This window comes from Nansenia antarctica, assembly GCF_963989245.1.
Source record: "Nansenia antarctica genome assembly, chromosome: 14".
NCBI lineage: Eukaryota > Metazoa > Chordata > Actinopteri > Argentiniformes > Microstomatidae > Nansenia > Nansenia antarctica.
The window spans coordinates 30,503,357-30,523,020 of NC_137684.1; the positions used below are offsets into that span (position 1 = coordinate 30,503,357).

Sequence of the window (19,664 nt, forward strand, 5' to 3'; positions counted from 1 at the left end):
TGAGGTAGCTAGCAGACAGACAGACACGTCTACAGATGGAAGCTGGCTTGCAGGTAATAAGGCTGCGTTCGTTAAATCCGCTCTGAGATCTGACCAGCACTCGATGGAACGCCTCTCGTCCAATCAAACGACTCGGTCCCTTTATGACGTCGAGCCCAGTGTGCGCCGCGGCGCGCTCAGGACGGATTTACGAACGCAGCCCCTAGAACAACGTGTGAACGGGACGCCACAGCGGATGGAAGGTTTTTAACTTTAAGCTTTATAGTTTCAAGGTAAGGTCAACATTCAACATGTACGTTTGTTAAGTTTACTAATATCCGTTTAGACACCAGACACTTCGCAATGCCGTCAAAGTTTCCACGTTGTTGTTGCTAACTTTAGCTTATTGTTACAGCAGCAATGTCAAGGCAGAGTTAGAGAGGCATATGGATATGCACCCAGGGTTAGAGAGAGACATATGCACCCAGGGTTAGAGAGAGACATATGCACCCAGGGTTAGAGAGAGACATATGCACCCAGGGTTAGAGAGAGACATATGCACCCAGGGTTAGAGAGAGACATATGCACCCAGGGTTAGAGAGAGACATATGCACCCAGGGTTAGAGAGAGACATATGCACCCAGGGTTAGAGAGAGACATATGCACCCAGGGTTAGAGACTAAGACATATGCACCCAGGGTTAGAGAGAGACATATGCACCCAGGGTTAGAGAGAGACATATGCACCCAGGGTTAGAGACTAAGACATATGCACCCAGGGTAGAGACTAAGACATATTATGTGTATGTGTATGTGTATGTGTATGTGTATGTGTATGTGTATGTGTGTGTGTGTGTGTGTGTGTGTGTGTGTGTGTGTGTGTGTGTGTATGGGGGGTTGATGTGCGGAGGGTCAGTGCAAATGGTATTAGGTGCAGGTGAGCAGCAGGTAGGGCAGATGACCAGCTAGGGGTTAGAAGATGTTCAGAAGTCTGGTGGCCTGGAGGTACTAGAAACTGCCTGAGGTGGCGGAGGTCCTTGGTGGTCTGTCTGCCCCTCCTCAGACCCCACCTGGTGTAGATGTCCTGAGTGGCTGGGTGGAGCTGGTCCTCAGACATGGACCGTGCCCTCTTCCCTCTTCACCACCCTCTGTTGTGGTCAAGGGCAGGACAGCTGCCGGGCAAGATGTGCTCGATAGTGCATCAATAGGGGGCTATGGGGAGGCTGTGGGTCAGGAGGTAGAGCCGCCGTCTAATGATCACAAGGTTGGCAGATCGGTGGTTCGAGCCCCGACTGGCCACATGTCGAAGTGTCCTTGGGCCAGACACTGAACCCCAAATTGCTCCCAGTGAGCGGGCCGGTGCCTTGCATGGTAGCTTGCGAATGTGTGTGTGAATGGGTGAATGAGAGGCCGTTGTAAAGCGCTTTGGAGCAGCTTTGGAGCAGCAAAAAAGGCGCTATATAAGTGCAGTCCATTTACCATCAATATAGTAGAAGTTGGTGAGGATCTGATTTGGTGAGGATGCCACATTTCTTGTGGGTGTGTCATCTTTATCACTGTGCCTTTGTGATGCATACATTTTAAGTCCCCACTGATGTGTTACACAGAGGACCCCCCCCCCTTTCATCCTGTAGTCCAAGTTCAGCTCCTTGGTTTTGCAGATGTGATGCAGAGCTCTTTCCTCCTCCCTGTAGTAGGCTGTCTTGTCACTGTTGGTGAGCAGCCCCTTACAGGGTGGCTGTGGCGCAGGAGGTAGAGTCGCCGTCTAATGATCACAAGGTTGGCAGATCGGCGGTTCGAGTCCCGGCTGGCCACATGTCGAAGTGTCCTTGACACTGAACCCCAACATTGCTCCCAGTGAGCGGGCCAGCGCCTTGCAATGTGTGTGTGAATGGGTGAATGAGAGGCCGTTGTAAAGCGCTTTGGAGCAGCAAAAGAGGCGCTATATAAGTGCAGTCCATTTACCTGTTGTTGAGCAGCCCTGGAACACAGGTGCCACCAGCAAGTCGTGCATGGTGGTCGTAGGTCTTTTTTTTCTTCTTTTTAAATATGTTTTTAGGGCTTTTCTGCTTTATTGGGATATAAACAATAGAGATTGACAGGAAGGATGGGTGATAGGGAGGGGAGAGGCCGGCTAACAATCGGAGGGTTGCTGGTTCAATACCCGCCTGAGGAGGGAGTTGATGTGCTTAACCCTATGGCTCTATGGCTGACTCTGTGCCTATAGAGCAAAAAAGACCAAATTCCAACAATTGATTGACAAGTTGATAAAACATTATAAAAACAATATGTTATGGTACATGTGGGAATACGGTACATGTGGGAAAACTAGGGTTAGGGTTAGGTGCTAGGGTGCTAGGGTTAAGGTTAGGGTTAGGTGCTAGGGTGAATTGGTACATGTCTAACCCTAACCCTACCCCTAACCCTAACCCTAGTTTTCCCACTTGTACCGTATTCCCACATGTACCGTAACATATACCGTACAGTATATATATTTTAAATATTATGCTTTCATACCAGGAGTACCACCATACAGTTTGTTTTGACATCCAAGTTTTACCGTATGTCAGAATGCTCTCGCTCAGTTGATGTAAAATGTCATGCTGTCATGCTGTGTCTATTGATCATTGAATGCTCAGTCCCTGAACCCAACATATTTAACTGATCACTGCCTGTATCTGAATCACTCAGCTGTGTGTGTGTGAGTCTCTTCCAACAAGCTTCAGAAAGAACTACGCTTATCTTATCTGTTTCGTTCAAAAGAACGTAATACAATCAAACTGATCCTTTGCGTTAAGATCAAGCTCGGCTTTATTATAAGAAAGTCTTCGAAACTTCTGTAAGAGCATGAATTCTTTGTTTTTTTGGCTTCGTTTGGTACAGTCGTCGTCAAAAATTAGTTGCAGTTTCTTGTAAACAGCAGCTCGTCTCTTCTATGACAGTGTGCTGAGGAGCAGATGGAAGAATGTGCTCTTTCACAGAGCCAGCTGGCTGGGTGAGAGAGGGCCAGGGAACATTTACACACACAGACAGACACACTCGCTGAGAGGCACTGCTCACCGAGAGTACGAGGCTATTACTTAATGTCATACTCGACATTAATCTGCAGCTAGCCTAAATGTTGACCCAATTCTAGGCCTATAATGGGTGATTTACTATCAACATTTTATGTTTTTAATAAGATGCAGGCTATGTTTGTTCGCTGTTCCTCTTCTGCTAAATCCGATACAAAGCAACCCATTATGTTAATGTGTACGCCGTTAGAAGTTACAGAAGTTAAAGGCTTAAGTGTTGAACTTTGTCTTGAACTGGTGGTTGAGATTTACCGACAATCAACCTCACTCTTCCCACTTTGTTCCGCTTCCCCATAAATCCGGTCTTGGCATCTAAGTCCTCCATGGTATTCGTTACAGTTCTCTAGTCTGTAAGTTCCCTGTTCCCTTCCTAGTTTCCCATAAATGTCAGTTTTTGGGGAACTAGGACCGTTGAGTAGCCTACTACTTCATGGACCGTACTGTCTGAACCGTTTAAAACAACCCAACAACAGAACGTGACGTTAGAATTATAAGGTTCTATCTCCATTTTTGTAAAAAGTTAGTTTTTTACATAATCTGATCCATTAGGTGTTTATTAATGCCTGTGTGGTGTTATTTTTTAAATGTTGACATTTTTTAGTTAGTAATTCATAAAATACAAAGGTTCCATCTCACAAAACATAATGGAATGTAAAAACTTTGACGCTCAATATCTCTGAACTACCCTAAACGGAGATAGAACCTTATCATTCTAAGCTCACGAGATAGGAGCTGCAGGAAGTTGAAGTGTCTGAGGACTCGACCGTTTATCTGCATCTGATGTTGAAGTGAAGAGAAACGACACCAACCTCCTTTTCAGCAGTTTCCCTTTCTGTTGTTAACAGTTCCTCTGCCTCACTGTGAGTCATGGAACAGGAGAAAAGGGGCCCTTTGTGGAGAGCGCAGAGCAGAGGTGAGAACAGGGTTGGTTGAGGAAACCCTGTGTTGTTGTGTTCATAGTGCTGGGCTGATGTGGAACCTTCAGAGTACCTTTGGGGCGGCTGTGTCTCAGGAGGTAGAGTTGCTGTCTAATGATCGCAAGGTTGGCAGATCAGCGGTTCGAGCTCCGGCTGGGGGCACATGTCGAAGTGTCCTTGGGCAAGACACTGAACCCCAAAATTGCTCCCAGTGAGCGGGCCGGCGCCTTGCATGGTGGCTTGCCGCCATTGGTGTGTGAATGTCTGTGTGAATGGGTGAATGAGAGGCCGTTGTAAAGCGCATTGGAGCAGCAAAAAAGGCGCTATATAAGTGCAGTCCATTTTCCATTTACCATTTACCATTTACCTGGAAGTCAAACAGAGAGGGGGTTTAAGAAGTCTTATCCTCAACCAGCAGTAGGAACGTCACAGGGAAGAACATTATGGAGGATTGTAGAAATGGTAAGCCCATCACGGCCCACACTCAACGGGGTGAGTCACAGCCTTCAGAAAGCCTGCGGAGGAGCAAACCCTTCAGTCTGAAATCACCAAGGCATAAAGGGATTCATCAGCCGTTTCGTAGCGGCATTGTGGCAGCCTGCAGGCCGTGACGACACTCGACTACTGCTGAAATTGTAGACTAGCCCCTTCTTGTGGTGTTCAATGCTATTTCTCTATTATGAAGACAGAGCCCCTGTGGTCTGCCATGGAACGCCGAGCTCAGACATGACTCATATCTGTCTATAATCAGACCCAATCTGTGGGGGCTAGCTAGCTGCTACAGTTCTCCCAAAAGTCCCCAGAGAGGATTTGAAAGCAACATGTAAGGCCTACATAGCCTTAGGCCTAAAAATGTATCAAACCAATTACAGTACCCTGTGTTAAGTAATGGAACAGACTAGTGAAGCATTTTCTCTTCTTTTGGCGGCTCTACACTCCAAATGATTGGATTTGAAGTCAAAACAATAACTGGGGGTATTGGTATTGGTGTACATGTGTGACAGTCATTTTTCTGGGGGTTTTCTCCAGATTATGAAAGGGTAGATTGGGCATTTAAGGGCAGAAGCTTTCAAATGATGTGTCATACATTGAAACCTGAAAAAACTAAGTTGTAGATATGCGTATTTGGATGTTGATGCACCTCAAAGTTTTCAGACGTTTCACAGCAGGTAATGGGTGGGAACAATAGCTGGTTAACTCCACCCCCAACCACTCCCCCAGGACAACCACTCCCCCATTACACTACCTGTCATTATCTACCTGTCATCTGTCAGTGGGGTTGTCAGCTAACCCTCAGGAAACAAACTTGCAGGGCTGACATGTTTAAATTGCTAAATAATAAGACGAGAGAGTACAATTCTTATGGCTTCATTGCCAGTCGACATTGCAGCAGGAGAAAATGGCAAAAGGAAACAATAAGGGAAGATACAATAATAGAATAGTAAAAAAGTATAATGTATGCATTTATCATTATAGTCCATAATGCATCTAGTGGGACTTTGGTGGAGTCCCATCCAATCCCATCTGGGCATCAAAGCTGTAATAAAAATAGAAGACAGTACTTTTACAAAATACGACATTCATGTTCATAAAATAGAATTGCTAAGACAATGACTGACAAATACCTGAAGTGCTGGTGACTCTCATCAAGGTGTCATCTCTCAGAACCTCTCACCTCGTCATTCTGTAAGACAGGTTCCAGGTCAGAGGTGTGGACACTTCAATAGTGTGGGCTTGCATGCTTTCCACTCACATAGACTCTCATGAACATAGTGTACTCAGGGTTCCCGTGCTGGTCTTAAAAAGCATTAAAGCCTAAAATCCAGCAATCCTATTTGCAAGGCCTAAAAAATTGCCCAAATTTCTGTTATTCGGTCTAAAAATGAGGTGCTAGGTCTTAAAAACGAGATCCTGCAAGGAAATCAGTCCGACCATCTATCCGATCTATTTACTGTATGTGGAAAATAATCAAGCTGGAACCAAAAAAATGCCAATTCGCTTCCTTTTTTGTCTGTATGGCGACTTGTTGAAACTTGTAGGAACCCTGTGTACTGTGTTGAAGTCATCCTGTATACACATACTGCGCAGAAAGAAGTAGTGTAGTGAAATCATTTCAATCCACAGTATTATTCTACAGCAAATCTAATCAGCAACATTCTCCAGCATACAGCATCCATACATCAAGCTGCTACATATGAGTGATGTGCACTTTGTGAATGAGTCATTATTTCTGATTCCACACAACATTACCGTTCATTACCAAAAGCATTTACTTTGTCTATAATCTAGTACACTTTCTTCTTCATTAAGGAAACACTTGGCTGAATACCGTACGTACCGTGCGTACCGGCAGTTTTCCCTTTATTTTGCCAATTTTTTCATGTAAAATGTAAAATGATAATTATCAAAATTATGTGAAATGGTATACTTTGTTATGAAAAAAGAAAAGAAAAAAAAAATCCAAACAAAGACGTGTTTTGCTGGTTTGCGAGGTTTCACAACCTGCTGCCTTGCGGCCAGCAAGAAAAAACTGAACACTGGTGACCTCAGCAACCTCAAACGGTCTGGTCGACCAGACAGACGGTGTCACATATGGGTTTCACCATTCAGAAATTACAACACTCAACGGTCCCCCTGTTTCACGGTATCCAGAAGTAACCAGGACATGGTTTGGTGTTCTGTCACCAGTCAGATGTGTTCTATGCGGCTGTGTCTCAGGAGGTAGAGCCGTCGTCTAAAGATCGCAAGGTTGGCAGATCGGCGGTTCCAGCCCCGGCTGGCCACATGTCGAAGTGTCCTTGGGCAAGACACTGAACCCCAAAATTGCTCCCAGTGAGCGGGCCGGCGCCTTGCATGGCAGCTTGCCGCCATTGGTGTGTGAATGTGTGTGTGAATGGGTGAATGAGAGGCCGTTGTAAAGCGCTTTGGATAAAGGCGCTATATAAGTGTAGTCCATTCTATCATTTGTGCATAAGAGAGCTGTCAATGTCTGAATTAGGCTGAAACATCAGGGGTGGGTGGGGGGGGGGGGGGACAGAAACATAGACCAAACCTTAGGCTTGCCAAAATCAACAGTTTGGAACAGATTTGAAAAGAAAAAACAAAACACTGGTGACCTCAGCAACCTCAAACGGTCTGGTAGGCCAAGACTTCTACACTGGATATTTAAGCAATATCACACGCGAGGGAGTGCTGTTATACTGAATATCAGCACAGCTGTGATTGGGTCGTAGGTACGTGGCCGCAGGCCGATATTCAGTATAACAGCAGGACCTCGAGTGTGATATTGCTTTTATACAACAGTTCTACATCGCCATTTATTAATTAACAGTAATAAGTGACAACAGATTATGATTTGTTTGTTTATTTAATCATTTATTTTGGCTCCGTCAACAAAAAATAGTTCCGCAACTGGACTGTTGCCTAGTAACCTGAACACAAACATATGCAGGCTAGCTACTTTGTATTAACGGTCATTTCGGAGTGATGCATATAGCCTAGTTAAAAGTCCCAGTGCTGTTATACTGTATATCGGCACTCATGGAATGCCTCTTGTCCAATCAAATTACTTGGTCGGAACTAACTGTTGTATAAAGAAGAATAAAGCCTAAGAATGCTCATCATAATTACGAAAAACACAAACAACTGTCCCACCGATCAGGGACCCTCTCCAGGAGGCAGGGGTGAATGTGTCAAAGACTAGTACCATCCCAGAACACATCACCAGCCAAACTACTGATGCTTCACTGCTAGGAGCAAACCACTAATCCTGATTATCGTCTAAAAGGACGGTCACGCTAAACAGCCTGCAGAGGTCTGGGAAAGATAATAATAATAAGACGCTTTACAAACTGAAAAGATCGAGTAGTAAAATAAAAAGAAACAAAAAAAATAGATAAAAGAAAGTATAGGGGTCTATTTCATTTTTAGATGACTAAATCTAAATCTAAGTGTCTTTGTGGGACAATCTACTCTGTATACGGCAATTACACCTAGATTTCGGGCGGAGAAGCGGCGAACAAGCAACGCCAGCGTCCTCTCTCAACCGGCATTTATTGAAAAGATGAGTCTTGCGTCAAAACAAACGAATGAAGATGGCTGCAGTGCAGTACAGTACAGGCCTGGCAGAGCATCACCAGATGACACCCAGTGTCTGGTGGGGTCAATGGGTGGCAGGTTTAAGGAATTGCATGCAAAGGATTGTCGACCAAATGCTAAACACGAGTGCTTAATTTGGACATTTAATCGAGCTGTCCCGTCACTTTTGGCTATCCTGAAACATGGGGACTAGGCAAAAAAAGTGTTGTTTGTTTCTAAATGGTGAAACCAATGGACACAAATACGACCAAACAATAAGAGTCTTCAAATCCAAACTTTTGGAGTGTCGAGCCAAAAGAAGAACAAATGCCTCTCTGTCCCATGACTTACGCACTGGGCACTGTAGCTTGGGTGTTATTGACTGACAGTACAGACAGTGTCATAATGGTAGTGTGGAACCTCCCCAAAGATTCCATGGGCCCTATTATGCACTTCTTAACTTGCCGTCTTAAGTGTTAATTAAGACGCACCGCCAGGTTAAGACCTCCCGCCACCCTTATTATGCGCTTCATACGCGCTACTGCTATTATGCAGGTGTCGATAGGCGCCCACACATAAGACGTAAAACTCCCGTGCATATATTGCTCATTGTGGGAGTGTTCATATGTTAATGAAGTGCACTAGGCGCCCCTGCTATTATGCGATCTGACTTTGCTCCTATCGCTAAGAAGTGGTTTGAAAAGTTCTTAAGTTTAGACTTCATGCACGTTTTGAAACACGAGCGCGCCTCCGCGGTTTGCGCATGCATGTGGGCACACATGAACACGCACGTGGCTCCACGGCAAGACGTCAATTACGGTCACAGTATAAATGCTTTATTTCAGAAGGGAGAGGCAGAGAAGCGCGCTGACCTCCTTCTCAGGACTTCCATAATAGCATAGCGCTAATGACTCAACGCAGCCGGTTCTTAAAGGGAATGGCACCTGGCACGCTGATTGGGTTGATTGAGAAGACGCCCAAAACACACCCATGACTAATTTCTTTGCTTAGCGCCGGGTTTTAGGCGCCCACTACAGCACGCATAATAGCAAAGTGGCCTTGACCACGCCTCCACGTCTTAAGTTTAGATCTACCGCCTCGTCTTATTGATGAAGTGCATAATAGGGCCCCATGTGTCTCTCGTTTGGAGGAGCCTAGGAGGTCGCTTACTGCTTTTGTTGCCTTGAGAGATTACGAATCCTACGGCTTTCCTGCTTTTGTCCACAGTGTAAGGGCCGGGGCGGCTGTGGTGCAGGAGGTAGAGTCGCCGTCTAATGATCACAGGGTTGGCAGATCAGCGGTTCGAGCCCCGGCTGGCCACATGTCGAAGTGTCTTTGGGCAAGACACTGAACCCCAAAATTGCTCCCAGTGAGCGGGCCAGCGCCTTGCATGACAGCTTGTCGCCATTGGTGTGTGAATGTGTGTGTGAATGGGTGAATGAGAGGTCGTTGTAAAGCGCTTTGGAGCAGCAAAAAAGGCGCTATATAAGTGCAGTCTATATATATAGACCTATATATAGTATATGTTGACCATTTACCACAGTGTAAGGGGCAGTCAGGCCTGAGCATCAGCTGTCTACCTGTTGGTCACGCCCATGTACTGTGTTGGGTCACATCCCCTGTACTGTGTTGGGTCACATCCCCTGTACTCAGGTGGATCACATCCCCTGTACTCTGCTGGACCACGCCCATGGCCACTCCACCTCTGCAACTCTGCCAAGTTAAAACCCCAGTGTCTCCTGTCTTAAAGGGCAGTGTGTGACAGCCTCTCCATCCTGAGACGCGCTACTGGCTATAACCACACACACACACACACACACACACACACACACACACACACACACACACGCACACGTACACACCCAAGCTAGATCAAACTGGAGAGACTTTATTTAGAAGCTGTTTGCAGCCTCAGTAATATGAGAACAAATAACAATGTTTGCCCTTCCCTGCCCTACTCTGGCATCAATCGACCCCCCGATAGAAAATGAATTAAAAGCGATCGTCTGATTGCTATCTAGAGCCACTGTGAATGGCTGCTACCCCTGTGCTTTAGAGTTCTGGCAACTCGCTCCACTGTAGGCCAACATTCAGATATGAATTAGGCCTATAATGTTTGGGATATAAGAAAGGTGGAATATTTGTAATCTTTAAATTTGGCCTTGGGGACGGCTGTGTCTCAGGAGGTAGAGCCGCCGTCTAATGATCGCAAGGTTGGCAGATCGGCGGTTCGAGCCCCAGCTGGCCACATGTCGAAGTGTCCTTGGGCAAGACACTGAACCCCAAATTGCTCCCAGTGAGCGGGCCGGCGCCTTGCATGGCAGCTTGCCGCCATTGGTGTGTGAATGTGTGTGTGAACGGGTGAATGAGAGGCCGTTGTAAAGCGCTTTGGATAAAGGCACTATATAAGTGCAGTCTGTTTACCATTTTTAAATTTGGCCTGGAAGTTTCCATAGCAGGACGGTTGAGTGAATGATCTCAGTATCCCATTTGAATACTCATTTCGGTCCTCTGGATTTGAATGCTTTTGAAATATTTGAATTGATTTAAATAAAAACACAATACGTGAAATCAATGACGCACTCGCTAGTCGAGCCTAAATATTGCATTGCAATGGATATGGTGAGTGGAATCCCCACTACACTTACTAGATAGTAGTGGGGATTACTCACCGAATCCATTGCATTGCAATATTTAGTCTTGAATAGCGAGTGGGTCATTGATTTTCAACAACGTTGAAATGTATTGACATTTTTCAGAATAAAAGTCAGAACATTTGATCGGTTGCCAACTTGTTCCCGATGGTTAATGAATCCATCTAGCCTGATACTTCAACCAGCTGGACTGACTTGCTACCTAAACAAACCAGGATGTTATGCTCACATTATAATAATAATAATAATAATAATAATACATTAGACTTATATAGTGCTTTTCTAGACACTCAAAGATGCTTTACAAACTGCAAAGATTGAGTAGTAATAATAAAAAGAAGCAAATAAAATTAAGTGTAGGGGCCTAATTAAGGTAGTGCTGGAGACATGGCAAGGGGAGGGGGAGAGGGTTAACTGGTGAAGGCGAGCTTGAAGAGGTGGGTTTTGAGGGCCTGTTTAAATGTTGGGAGGGTGTTGGCCTGTCTGATGTGGTTGGGGAGGGCGTTCCAGAGGGACGGGGCTGCGGCTGAAAAGGCCCTATCACCCCAGGTCCGGAGCTCGGTCCTGGTGGTCTTGAGGGTGGTTTGGTCGTCAAACCTGAGGCAACGGGATGTTATGCTAGCTAACATTACATAGCTTAGATGTCGTAGTCCTACCAGTGATATCTCTTTTGTATCTCATTGTATACGTTCAGTTGTTTTATCCACCATTCCTCTCGCTCCCATTGAGTCATTGACTGCGTTTACATGACACTTCGTGAGCTTAGAATTTATCTATCTCCGTTTAGAATGATAAGGTTCTATCTCCGTTTAGGGCAGTTCAGAGATATTGAGCGTCAAAGTTTTTACATTCCATTATGTTTTGTGAGATGGAACCTTTGTATTTTATTAATTACTAACTCAAAAATGTCAACATTTTAAAAAATAACACCACACAGGCATTAATAAACACCTAACGGATCAGATTATGTAAAAAACTAAATTTTGACAAAAATGGAGATAGAACCGTATAATTCTAACGTCACGTCGAAATATTGCAAGTCGATTGCAAGTGTCCCATAATCCCGTGCAGCCGTGGAATCCTATCTCTCTCCCAGGCGGAGGGCTTGGCATTCCTGCAGGCTATATGGGGGTTCCCTCTGCTCTCCCTGTCCCTGGAATGGGATCAGAGCTTGGAGCCAGGCAGACAGGTGTGTGTGTGTGTGGGAGTGTGTGGTGGGTGGGTGTGTGTGTGGGTGGGTGTGGGTGTGGGTGGGAGTGTGGGTGTGGGAGTGGGTGTGGGTGTGGGTGTCGGCTCTGTCATGAATATGGCAGATGAAATTTGGGGAAGGGGGTTCATTTTCAAATTGTGGTCCTCTGTGGCTCAATTGGTAGAGCATGGCGCTAACAACGCTTAGTGTTGTGGGTTCGATTCCCGCTGGGACCATATATACTGAAATGTATGCGCTCACTGCAATGTAAGTCGCTTTGGATAAAAGCGTCAGCTAAATGGCATAATATTATATTATTATCAAATTAATCTGGCCCTTACAAAATAAATATTATGAAATAATAACACAATAAAACTCAATAATATCAAAATAATACCAATGTTGAATTCCTAATCAACCCAGCCCCTACTACACCCAAGGCATCATAGATCTGTGGATCTGATAGATATAATTTAGCATTATTGCAATAGCTCCATCTTGCCATCTGCTTGGCTGGGCTGAAAATATTGCTTATGAAATATCGTGACGTTGCTTAGAGGCTACACCTGTCCAACCCACTCAGGCCCTGTCCTCCAGGGGGGGCAAAGCACCCACACACCACACCACACGCATTCCTTTTCTTTTCTTTTTTTTCTGAGTGGGGCAGTCCCACTCATATTTGTCTTTTTTATTGACAGATACAGTAGAGAGGTAGACAGGAAGGATGGGTGAGAGAGAGATGGAGGGAGGGAAGATATGCAGGATATGTCCGCGGCCGGAATCGAACCGGGAACCCTGCGGTTACATGGTCAACGCTTTACCCGTTACGCCACCAAGCGCCCCACACCAGAGCATTCCTCAAGAGTAAACGCTATCCCCCCTCTGTCCAGCAGATGGCAGCAGCGACAGAGTCACCATAGCCCTGTGACCCAGTTAGCGGGATGGTGCCTCTGCGTTTGAACGGTCGCCCCCCCAACTGTAATGAAAGGCTCTACTGCCACGTTCGTAGGCACCTTGGTTCTTCTGCTTGGGTCTGAAAGGAAAAGGAAAGAAAAGAAACATAATGGATGGCAGTGTTATGAAAGACTTGGCATGGGCCATTGTCTGCACTGGATGCTGGGCGCAATCCATTTATGTCCACTGTCCAGTCTCAGACACACACACATACAAACACACAATACGTTTTGTGTTGTGTGTTACCGACATATTTATGAGGTTACTGTACAACACACACACACACACACACACACACAGTACATACGCACACGCACATGTATTTAAAAGATAAGACACTTGTCAACAATTGAACATCCTTTGGAAGTGCCTGGGAACATTCTTTTCTCCCAATAAATGCACATTTTTACATTCTTTCTTCCTCTTTCTTATGCTCATTATCCCTCTCTTCCCACACATCAGAATTACAGACACAAAGATCCAGAACATGGAAGTTCTCTCTCTCCCTCTCTCTCCCTCTCTCTCCCTCTCCTTCTCTCTCTCCCTCTCTCTCTCTCTCTCTCTCTCTCTCTCTCTCTCTCTCTCTCTCTCTCTCTCTCTCTCCGCCCACGCCATCAGATGCTGAGAGCTCCCTGATGAAGTGTATAACTGTAACACTGGTTCGTCGGCGTAGCGGACAGCCCGGCCTCCCCTCCTATTTATCCCTTCTCTTCATCTTCTTCTCTCTCTTCTCTGAAGAATGGTCACACTCCTCCTCACACGTATTTTCAGTTGCTTAGCAACCCAGAGGAGAGGCTTTTTTTTCTTCTGGGTGGTACTTGTTCCCATTCGGGCGGGGGGTGGGATGGGGGGGGTGTTGGGGTGACATTGTTCTGAAATAAGTGGCTCATGAATGTGATTATTATAGGCTATATCATATGATCGTCTGCTAAAGAGATGCAGAACTGAATGAAGGGAGCCCTATTTTAGGAACGTGCTCGTTCACACAGTGGTGAGTACAGTACAGTGCTTCCATGACTACCTGCCTCTAGTCGACCTCACCTGGCCCTTGTGGTAATTATGAAGATTGGAGTACTTCCAGTAGATGATTGAGACCGTGCCATGCCAGGGAGGGTTCTGACGCCACTGAGAGACTCTCCTGCTCTGGAGAGTCTGAACACGGGTATCTCCGGAGCTATTCTAAATGGACTGACTTATTATAGCGCCTTATTCCAAAGCGCTTTACAATGGCCTCTCATTCTCCCATTCACACACCAATGGAGGCAAGCTGCCATGCAAGGCGCCGGCCGGCCCGCTCATTGGGAGCAATTTGGGGGTTCAGTGTCTTGCCCAAGGACATTTCGACATGTGGCCAGCCGGGGCTCGAACCGCCGATCTGCCAACCGTGCGATCATTAGATGGACGCTGACTCACAGTCGAGCCACAGCCGACCCCTATTCTCTCGTAGCTCTTCAATTAGCCTTCATTGTTCTGTTCATATGTCAGTTTGGTTAGGTTTGAAATAGGTCTGATGGTGGAATACGTAGTGAAGTTCCATTTTCAGTTCAAAGGGGTCGGTCTTTGTCCTAACCTTGTGGGAGAGTTGACTAGGGATGCCAAATGAACATTCTTGGCCAAAGCCGAAATTAAGGAAACACTTAATACCGAGTGTGTACCGGCAGTTCTTCATTTATTTTGCCAATTGTTGTACCATTGCATAAATGAAGTAAATGTTTGCTTTTAATTCATGCTTGTATGCTTATTCATCTAAAATGTAAAATGGTAATTATCAACATTACGTGATTGAAATTACGTAATTGAAATTGTACATACTTATTGTACATACTCTCGATATGGGCGGAGTCACGTGGCTGTGAGGTGCGAATCATATCAAAGCATCATGGTGGATTCAGCCAAATCCGCCACCGTGGAGCCCGTGTCTCAGAGAGTCCCCCTGGCCCAGTGTTTTAGAGAGCCCCCGTGTAATTAACATGCCCCCAGGAGACGTCTATAGCAGGGGGCGGAGGGAGGGGAGGAGGGAGGGAGGGAGGGAGGGAGGAGGAGGAGGTATGGAGGGAGGGGAAGAGGAGGAGGTGTGGAGGGAGGGAGGGAGGGGCCCTGCCTCTGCCTGAAGGACAAAGAGGTTGGAGAGGGAGGAGAGGGGAGCCACCATGTGTGAGGGACAAAGGAGGAAGAGGCCTTAACCAAACCAGAAGCGCGCTCTCTCTCTCTCTTCTCTCTCTCTCTCTCTTCTCTCTCTCTCTCTCTCTCTCTCTCTCTCTCTCTCTCTCTCTCTCTTTCTCTCTCTCTCTCTCTCTCTCTCTCTCTCTTTCCCTCTTTCTCTCCCTCTCTCTCTCTCTCTCTCTCTCTCTCTCTCTCTCTCTCTCTCTCTCTCTCTCTCTCTCTCTCTCTCTCTTTCCCTCTTCTCTCTCTCTCTCTCTCTCTCTCTCTCTCTCTCTCTCTCTCTCTCTCCTCTCTCTCTCTCTCTCTCTCTCTCTCTCTCTCTCTCTCTCTCTCTCTCTCTCTCTTTCTCCACCCCCCCCTCCCCCACTCAGATAATCCTTGCCACCTCATTGGGCCAGTGGGGCTGTCTGCCAGAACACAGGCGACATGATCAGCCCTGGGCTGTAGGTCTATCTCACATGTACATGGATCATATGCATACTTGATTATTACATAAACACTGAGCAAGCCTGTAGACACATACATTAAAGCATTAAAGTACTGTAATCTCAGTATACTGTAATGATATGGTTTTTATGGTTATGGGTAATTGATTCCTATACAAATCAGAGACACTATAAAAACAAAGATATGAATTACAAAAATTACAAAGATATGAATTACAACACAAAAAAAAACATGAAGATATGAATTACAATTTGTTTTTTTACATGAACTATATTATCCTTGCATTAAGATGGACTCCGTTCATAGTAATCAGTATTTTAATGTACTGAAATAAAACATTATAATAATAGGCTACATTTTTAAAAACATGGTTTCACTTTGTCATTCTGGGGTATTGTGCAATTAATTATATCCCTAATAAGCACATTCGGTGTTCGGCCATTTGGTGTGAAAAGACTGAATGTTTATGCGAGAAGTTTTTTTTAATGACGTGATCAAACAGTGCAAGCAACCCACGCTGTTCTATGAATGAGGCGAGCTTTGAGTGATGACTACCTACTGCCACGTCATATAATTACAGCTAACATGTCGGCAGTTTGGCATCTGTTCTCTGAACGACAACGAGAGGCACATTCTGACATTAAGACTTCAGTTTTTTGTTTTTTGCAACTTTAAAATAAAAGCGTTGTTGAAAATCAACGACACACTCACTAGTCCAACCCTTAACTAACACTTAACGCTTGTTTTGTGAGCCTGCTAACAATGTAAAGTAGTGTTCTAGTTAACTAGGTAACAATGTAAAGTAGTGTTCTAGTTAACTAGGTAACAATGTAAAGTAGTGTTCTAGGTAACAATGTAAAGTAGTGTTGTAGTTAACTAGGTAACAATGTAAAGTAGTGTTCTAGTTAACTAGGTAACAATGTAAAGTAGTGTTGTAGTTAACTAGGTAACAATGTAAAGTAGTGTTGTAGTTAACTAGGTAACAATGTAAAGTAGTGTTCTAGTTAACTAGGTAGCAATGTAAAGTAGTGTTCTAGTTAACTAGGTAACAATGTAAAGTAGTGTTCTAGGTAGCAGTGTAGCAGCAGACTCGCGAGTGTGTGATGTGATTTTCAATAATGTTGAAATGTATTTCAGTTTTTCAAAAGAAATCCGAACATTTTGTTTGGTGACTTTGGTGACAATTTGTACATCTTTCGTGAAGTTAGGAAATATTACGTAACATAAAGTATATACAATTTTGTGTAGGCTATTATTATACGTAATTTAGATATTTATCATTTTACATTTTACATGAATAAGCATACAAGTATGAATAAAAAGCTACATATATTTAAATTATACAATCTATTATTCGGCCAAGTGTTTCCTTAAGTTCGGCGTCAGCTAATTATTATTATTATTATTATGGAGGTGGTGGTGTTATCTGTATCTGTTCAACCTACAAAACAGACATGTCAATCATGGCTTTTTTTCCAGAATAATAACAAGAAACTTCAGATAGAATCTGGTCTGTTTTCATCGCATTATTTGTGCTTTTCTAACGTGCTTGTATCCGGGGACATCCCTAGTGCACAAGGCATTCGGTTGTTAAGTCGTGACGTGTTTCCGGGTCCAACGTTGGCTGAGGCGCTCTCTCCGAAATGCCGCAGTAATAATAATAATTCATTATATTTGTATAGCGCTTTTCCGAGGCTCAAAGACGCTGACAATATGGGAAAAACGGGAAAGTGCTGTGTCCCTTGTTGTATGAATAGATCCCAGTCTAAAAAACGATTGAACTGTCATTCTACCGCTTTGGTTTGGACCTGGAAATTGCTAAACGTCACGAGTGACGTCAGACTTAACAACCGAATTGGTTTCCCCGCACTCACGTGTCAAGCTGGCCAGCTGCCAGTCATTGGCCCATGTGTTTGGCAAGTTGTATTTTGTTGTGTTTTTACAACAGTTTGCTTCACGGCATTGTATCGGTAAACGAACGTTCTCTATCTCCCGATTCCCGATCCACCGCTTACCACAATGCTCAGTATCGGATCTTCCCTCAAGTCTCTCTAAAGGGACGGGTAATTCCCCACAGGCCTGCTAAATTATTTACCTGACTGCTTGATACTAGCTAGGTGTGTGTTGTTCATTATAGTTCCAGGCGCGCGGGCAGGTAAACACACAGCTGTCTCCAGTGTAATGGCTCTTATTCATTTCAATTTGTGGGGCTGCTGGACTGGAGAGACTGTTCCTATTCCCCTCACCGCCCGCCCCTCCTCCGGTGGGGGATGTGTGCCGTGTGTGTGTGTGCCGTGTGTGTGTGTGTGTGTGTGTGTGTGTGCCGTGTGTGTGTGTGCGCCGTGTGAGTACGACAAATGTGTTTTTTTATTTTTTAGGGGGGCCATAATAGACAACCCTTTTTGATTGGCCTGTTCCCGCCCGCTCCCACTCAAGCTCCGCCGCCCCTCTCCCTCCCTCCCTCCTATCTCTCCATCTCTCCCCCCCCCTCCATCTCGCCTTTTTTTCCCAGCAGCAGCAGCAGTCAGTCAGTGCTTCACAGGGCTCTTGACGTCACTCTCTGTTTGCATAGCTATTGTCTTATTGGCCTGCCGCGGCCCGAGCCCGAGGATTGCAGTAGCTGCTCTCAGCTTCGTCTCCCCCCCGTCTCCCCCCCCCCCCACCGGACCAGCCCCCCATTGATCTCGGACGCGCGGACATTGCCTAGGAGAGAACCGACCGAACCGAACGAGAGATAGAGGGAACGAGAGATAAAAGACAGCAGGATAGAAGAAGAAGGAGACGGCGAGAGGAGAAGAGGAAAGCGAGAGCTACTACTGCGGCTCGGTCTCTGGATTTTAGCAAGCGCACGTTTTTCCTTTTGGAGGATTTTTTTATTGGGGAGAGAGAGAGGAGAGGGGGGTGGGTGGGTGGGGGGGGGTTTCGTCGTCTCTCGTGAGGAGGCCCCTGTTTGGCGGCCAGGACCTTGTGTGTGTGTGTGTGTGTGTGTGTGTGTGTGTTTTCGGGAGAGGGGTGTGTGTGAGTGGAGGAAGGCTGTTTAGCGTCTACGGGAGCGGAGAGCAGAGCATCTGGGCGACTGAGACTGAAAAGCCAGGGCAGGCCGGCTGGCTGCATTGTGTGCTTTGATGACCCCCGCTGTGTAGCTGCCTGCTCATCAACCCCCTCCCTCCCTCTCTCTCTCTCCCTCCCTCCCTCTCTCCTCCTCCTCCTCCTCCTCTATCTCCATCACAGCGCCCGGCCCAGTCATGTTCGGCACAGAGTCCTCATGTAAGTACCACCATCCTCCTCCTCCTCCTCCTCCGGCCGCGTCTGTCTTTCTATTTGTGTGTGTGTCTGTGTGTGTGTGTAGCGTTTTTATTTGTTGTCTGGTTTATAGTGTCTTCTTGGCTGCTTTATTGTGGGCTTTCCCCTCTCTCCCTCCATCCCTCTCTCTCTCTCCTTTCTTTCTCTCTGTCCTCCCGTTGTTTTCTTCCATGTTTCCTGGTGACAGATTGCCTCGGCGAGAGGCTGGGGATCTACCATTTTGCATAAAGGGCCAATGATAGCTGGTTGTGATGCAAAATCCATCTCGCTCCACCTTCTCTCCCGTCCCTCCCCTCCTCTCCTCTCCTCCCCTCCTCTCTTTTTTTTCTCCCACCATCCCCCGTTCTCCATGTTTATCCCATGTTTATCCCTGTGGTTGTATGCTGTGTGTATTTCTGTCTCTCTCTAAACTAAACGGCTCGCTAGTACTGAAATAGACACCATTAGCTACCGTGTGTGTGTGTGTGTGTGTGTGTGTGTCCGCATGTTTTTTTACGGGGAGTGCGTTTACGTTTCACATGACGTGCGTTTGCAGACGGACGCTTTGATATAGTTGCTTTCGGCCACTGCAGGCAGACAGGCAGGCAGACAGGCAGTTCTGTCTCTCCCTTTCGGTCAGGTGACATTGAGGAGGTGAACGTGGCGTTTACAGATGCCAGTGGATAGCGATGGTAGTGATTCTTTGTGATTGGATGGTTGAGGGGGTTGGGGGTTTACATGGGAACATCACCGGACCCCCCCCCCTCCCGTACCCCCACGAGGAGCTGTCGCACTGATCTGCAGGTGGTTCGCTGTTCCAGAAAATCTCCTTGCACCCTGTGCCCCCCCCCCCCCCCCCCCCAACACACACACACACACACACAACATCCCTGTACAGGGTCCTTCCCCCCTTTGATCAGTCCCATGAT

General features: G+C 46.0%; 1 protein-coding gene across 2 annotated transcripts in view; it reads left to right on the top strand.

The window, feature by feature from the left end:
- st7 (suppression of tumorigenicity 7) overlaps positions 1–19,664 on the top strand; it is a gene marked incomplete at both ends in the record, with an annotated part of 52,996 nt that overhangs the window by 1,278 nt on the left and 32,054 nt on the right. Inside the window, one exon of one of the 2 annotated variants that reach the window (XM_080544874.1) lies at positions 18,685–18,720. The exons of the other annotated variant lie outside the window; for it this stretch is intronic. Coding sequence (XP_080401000.1) covers positions 18,685–18,720 — 36 coding nt within the window. The remainder of the gene's footprint in view (positions 1–18,684; positions 18,721–19,664) is intronic. 2 annotated transcript variants of the gene reach the window in all.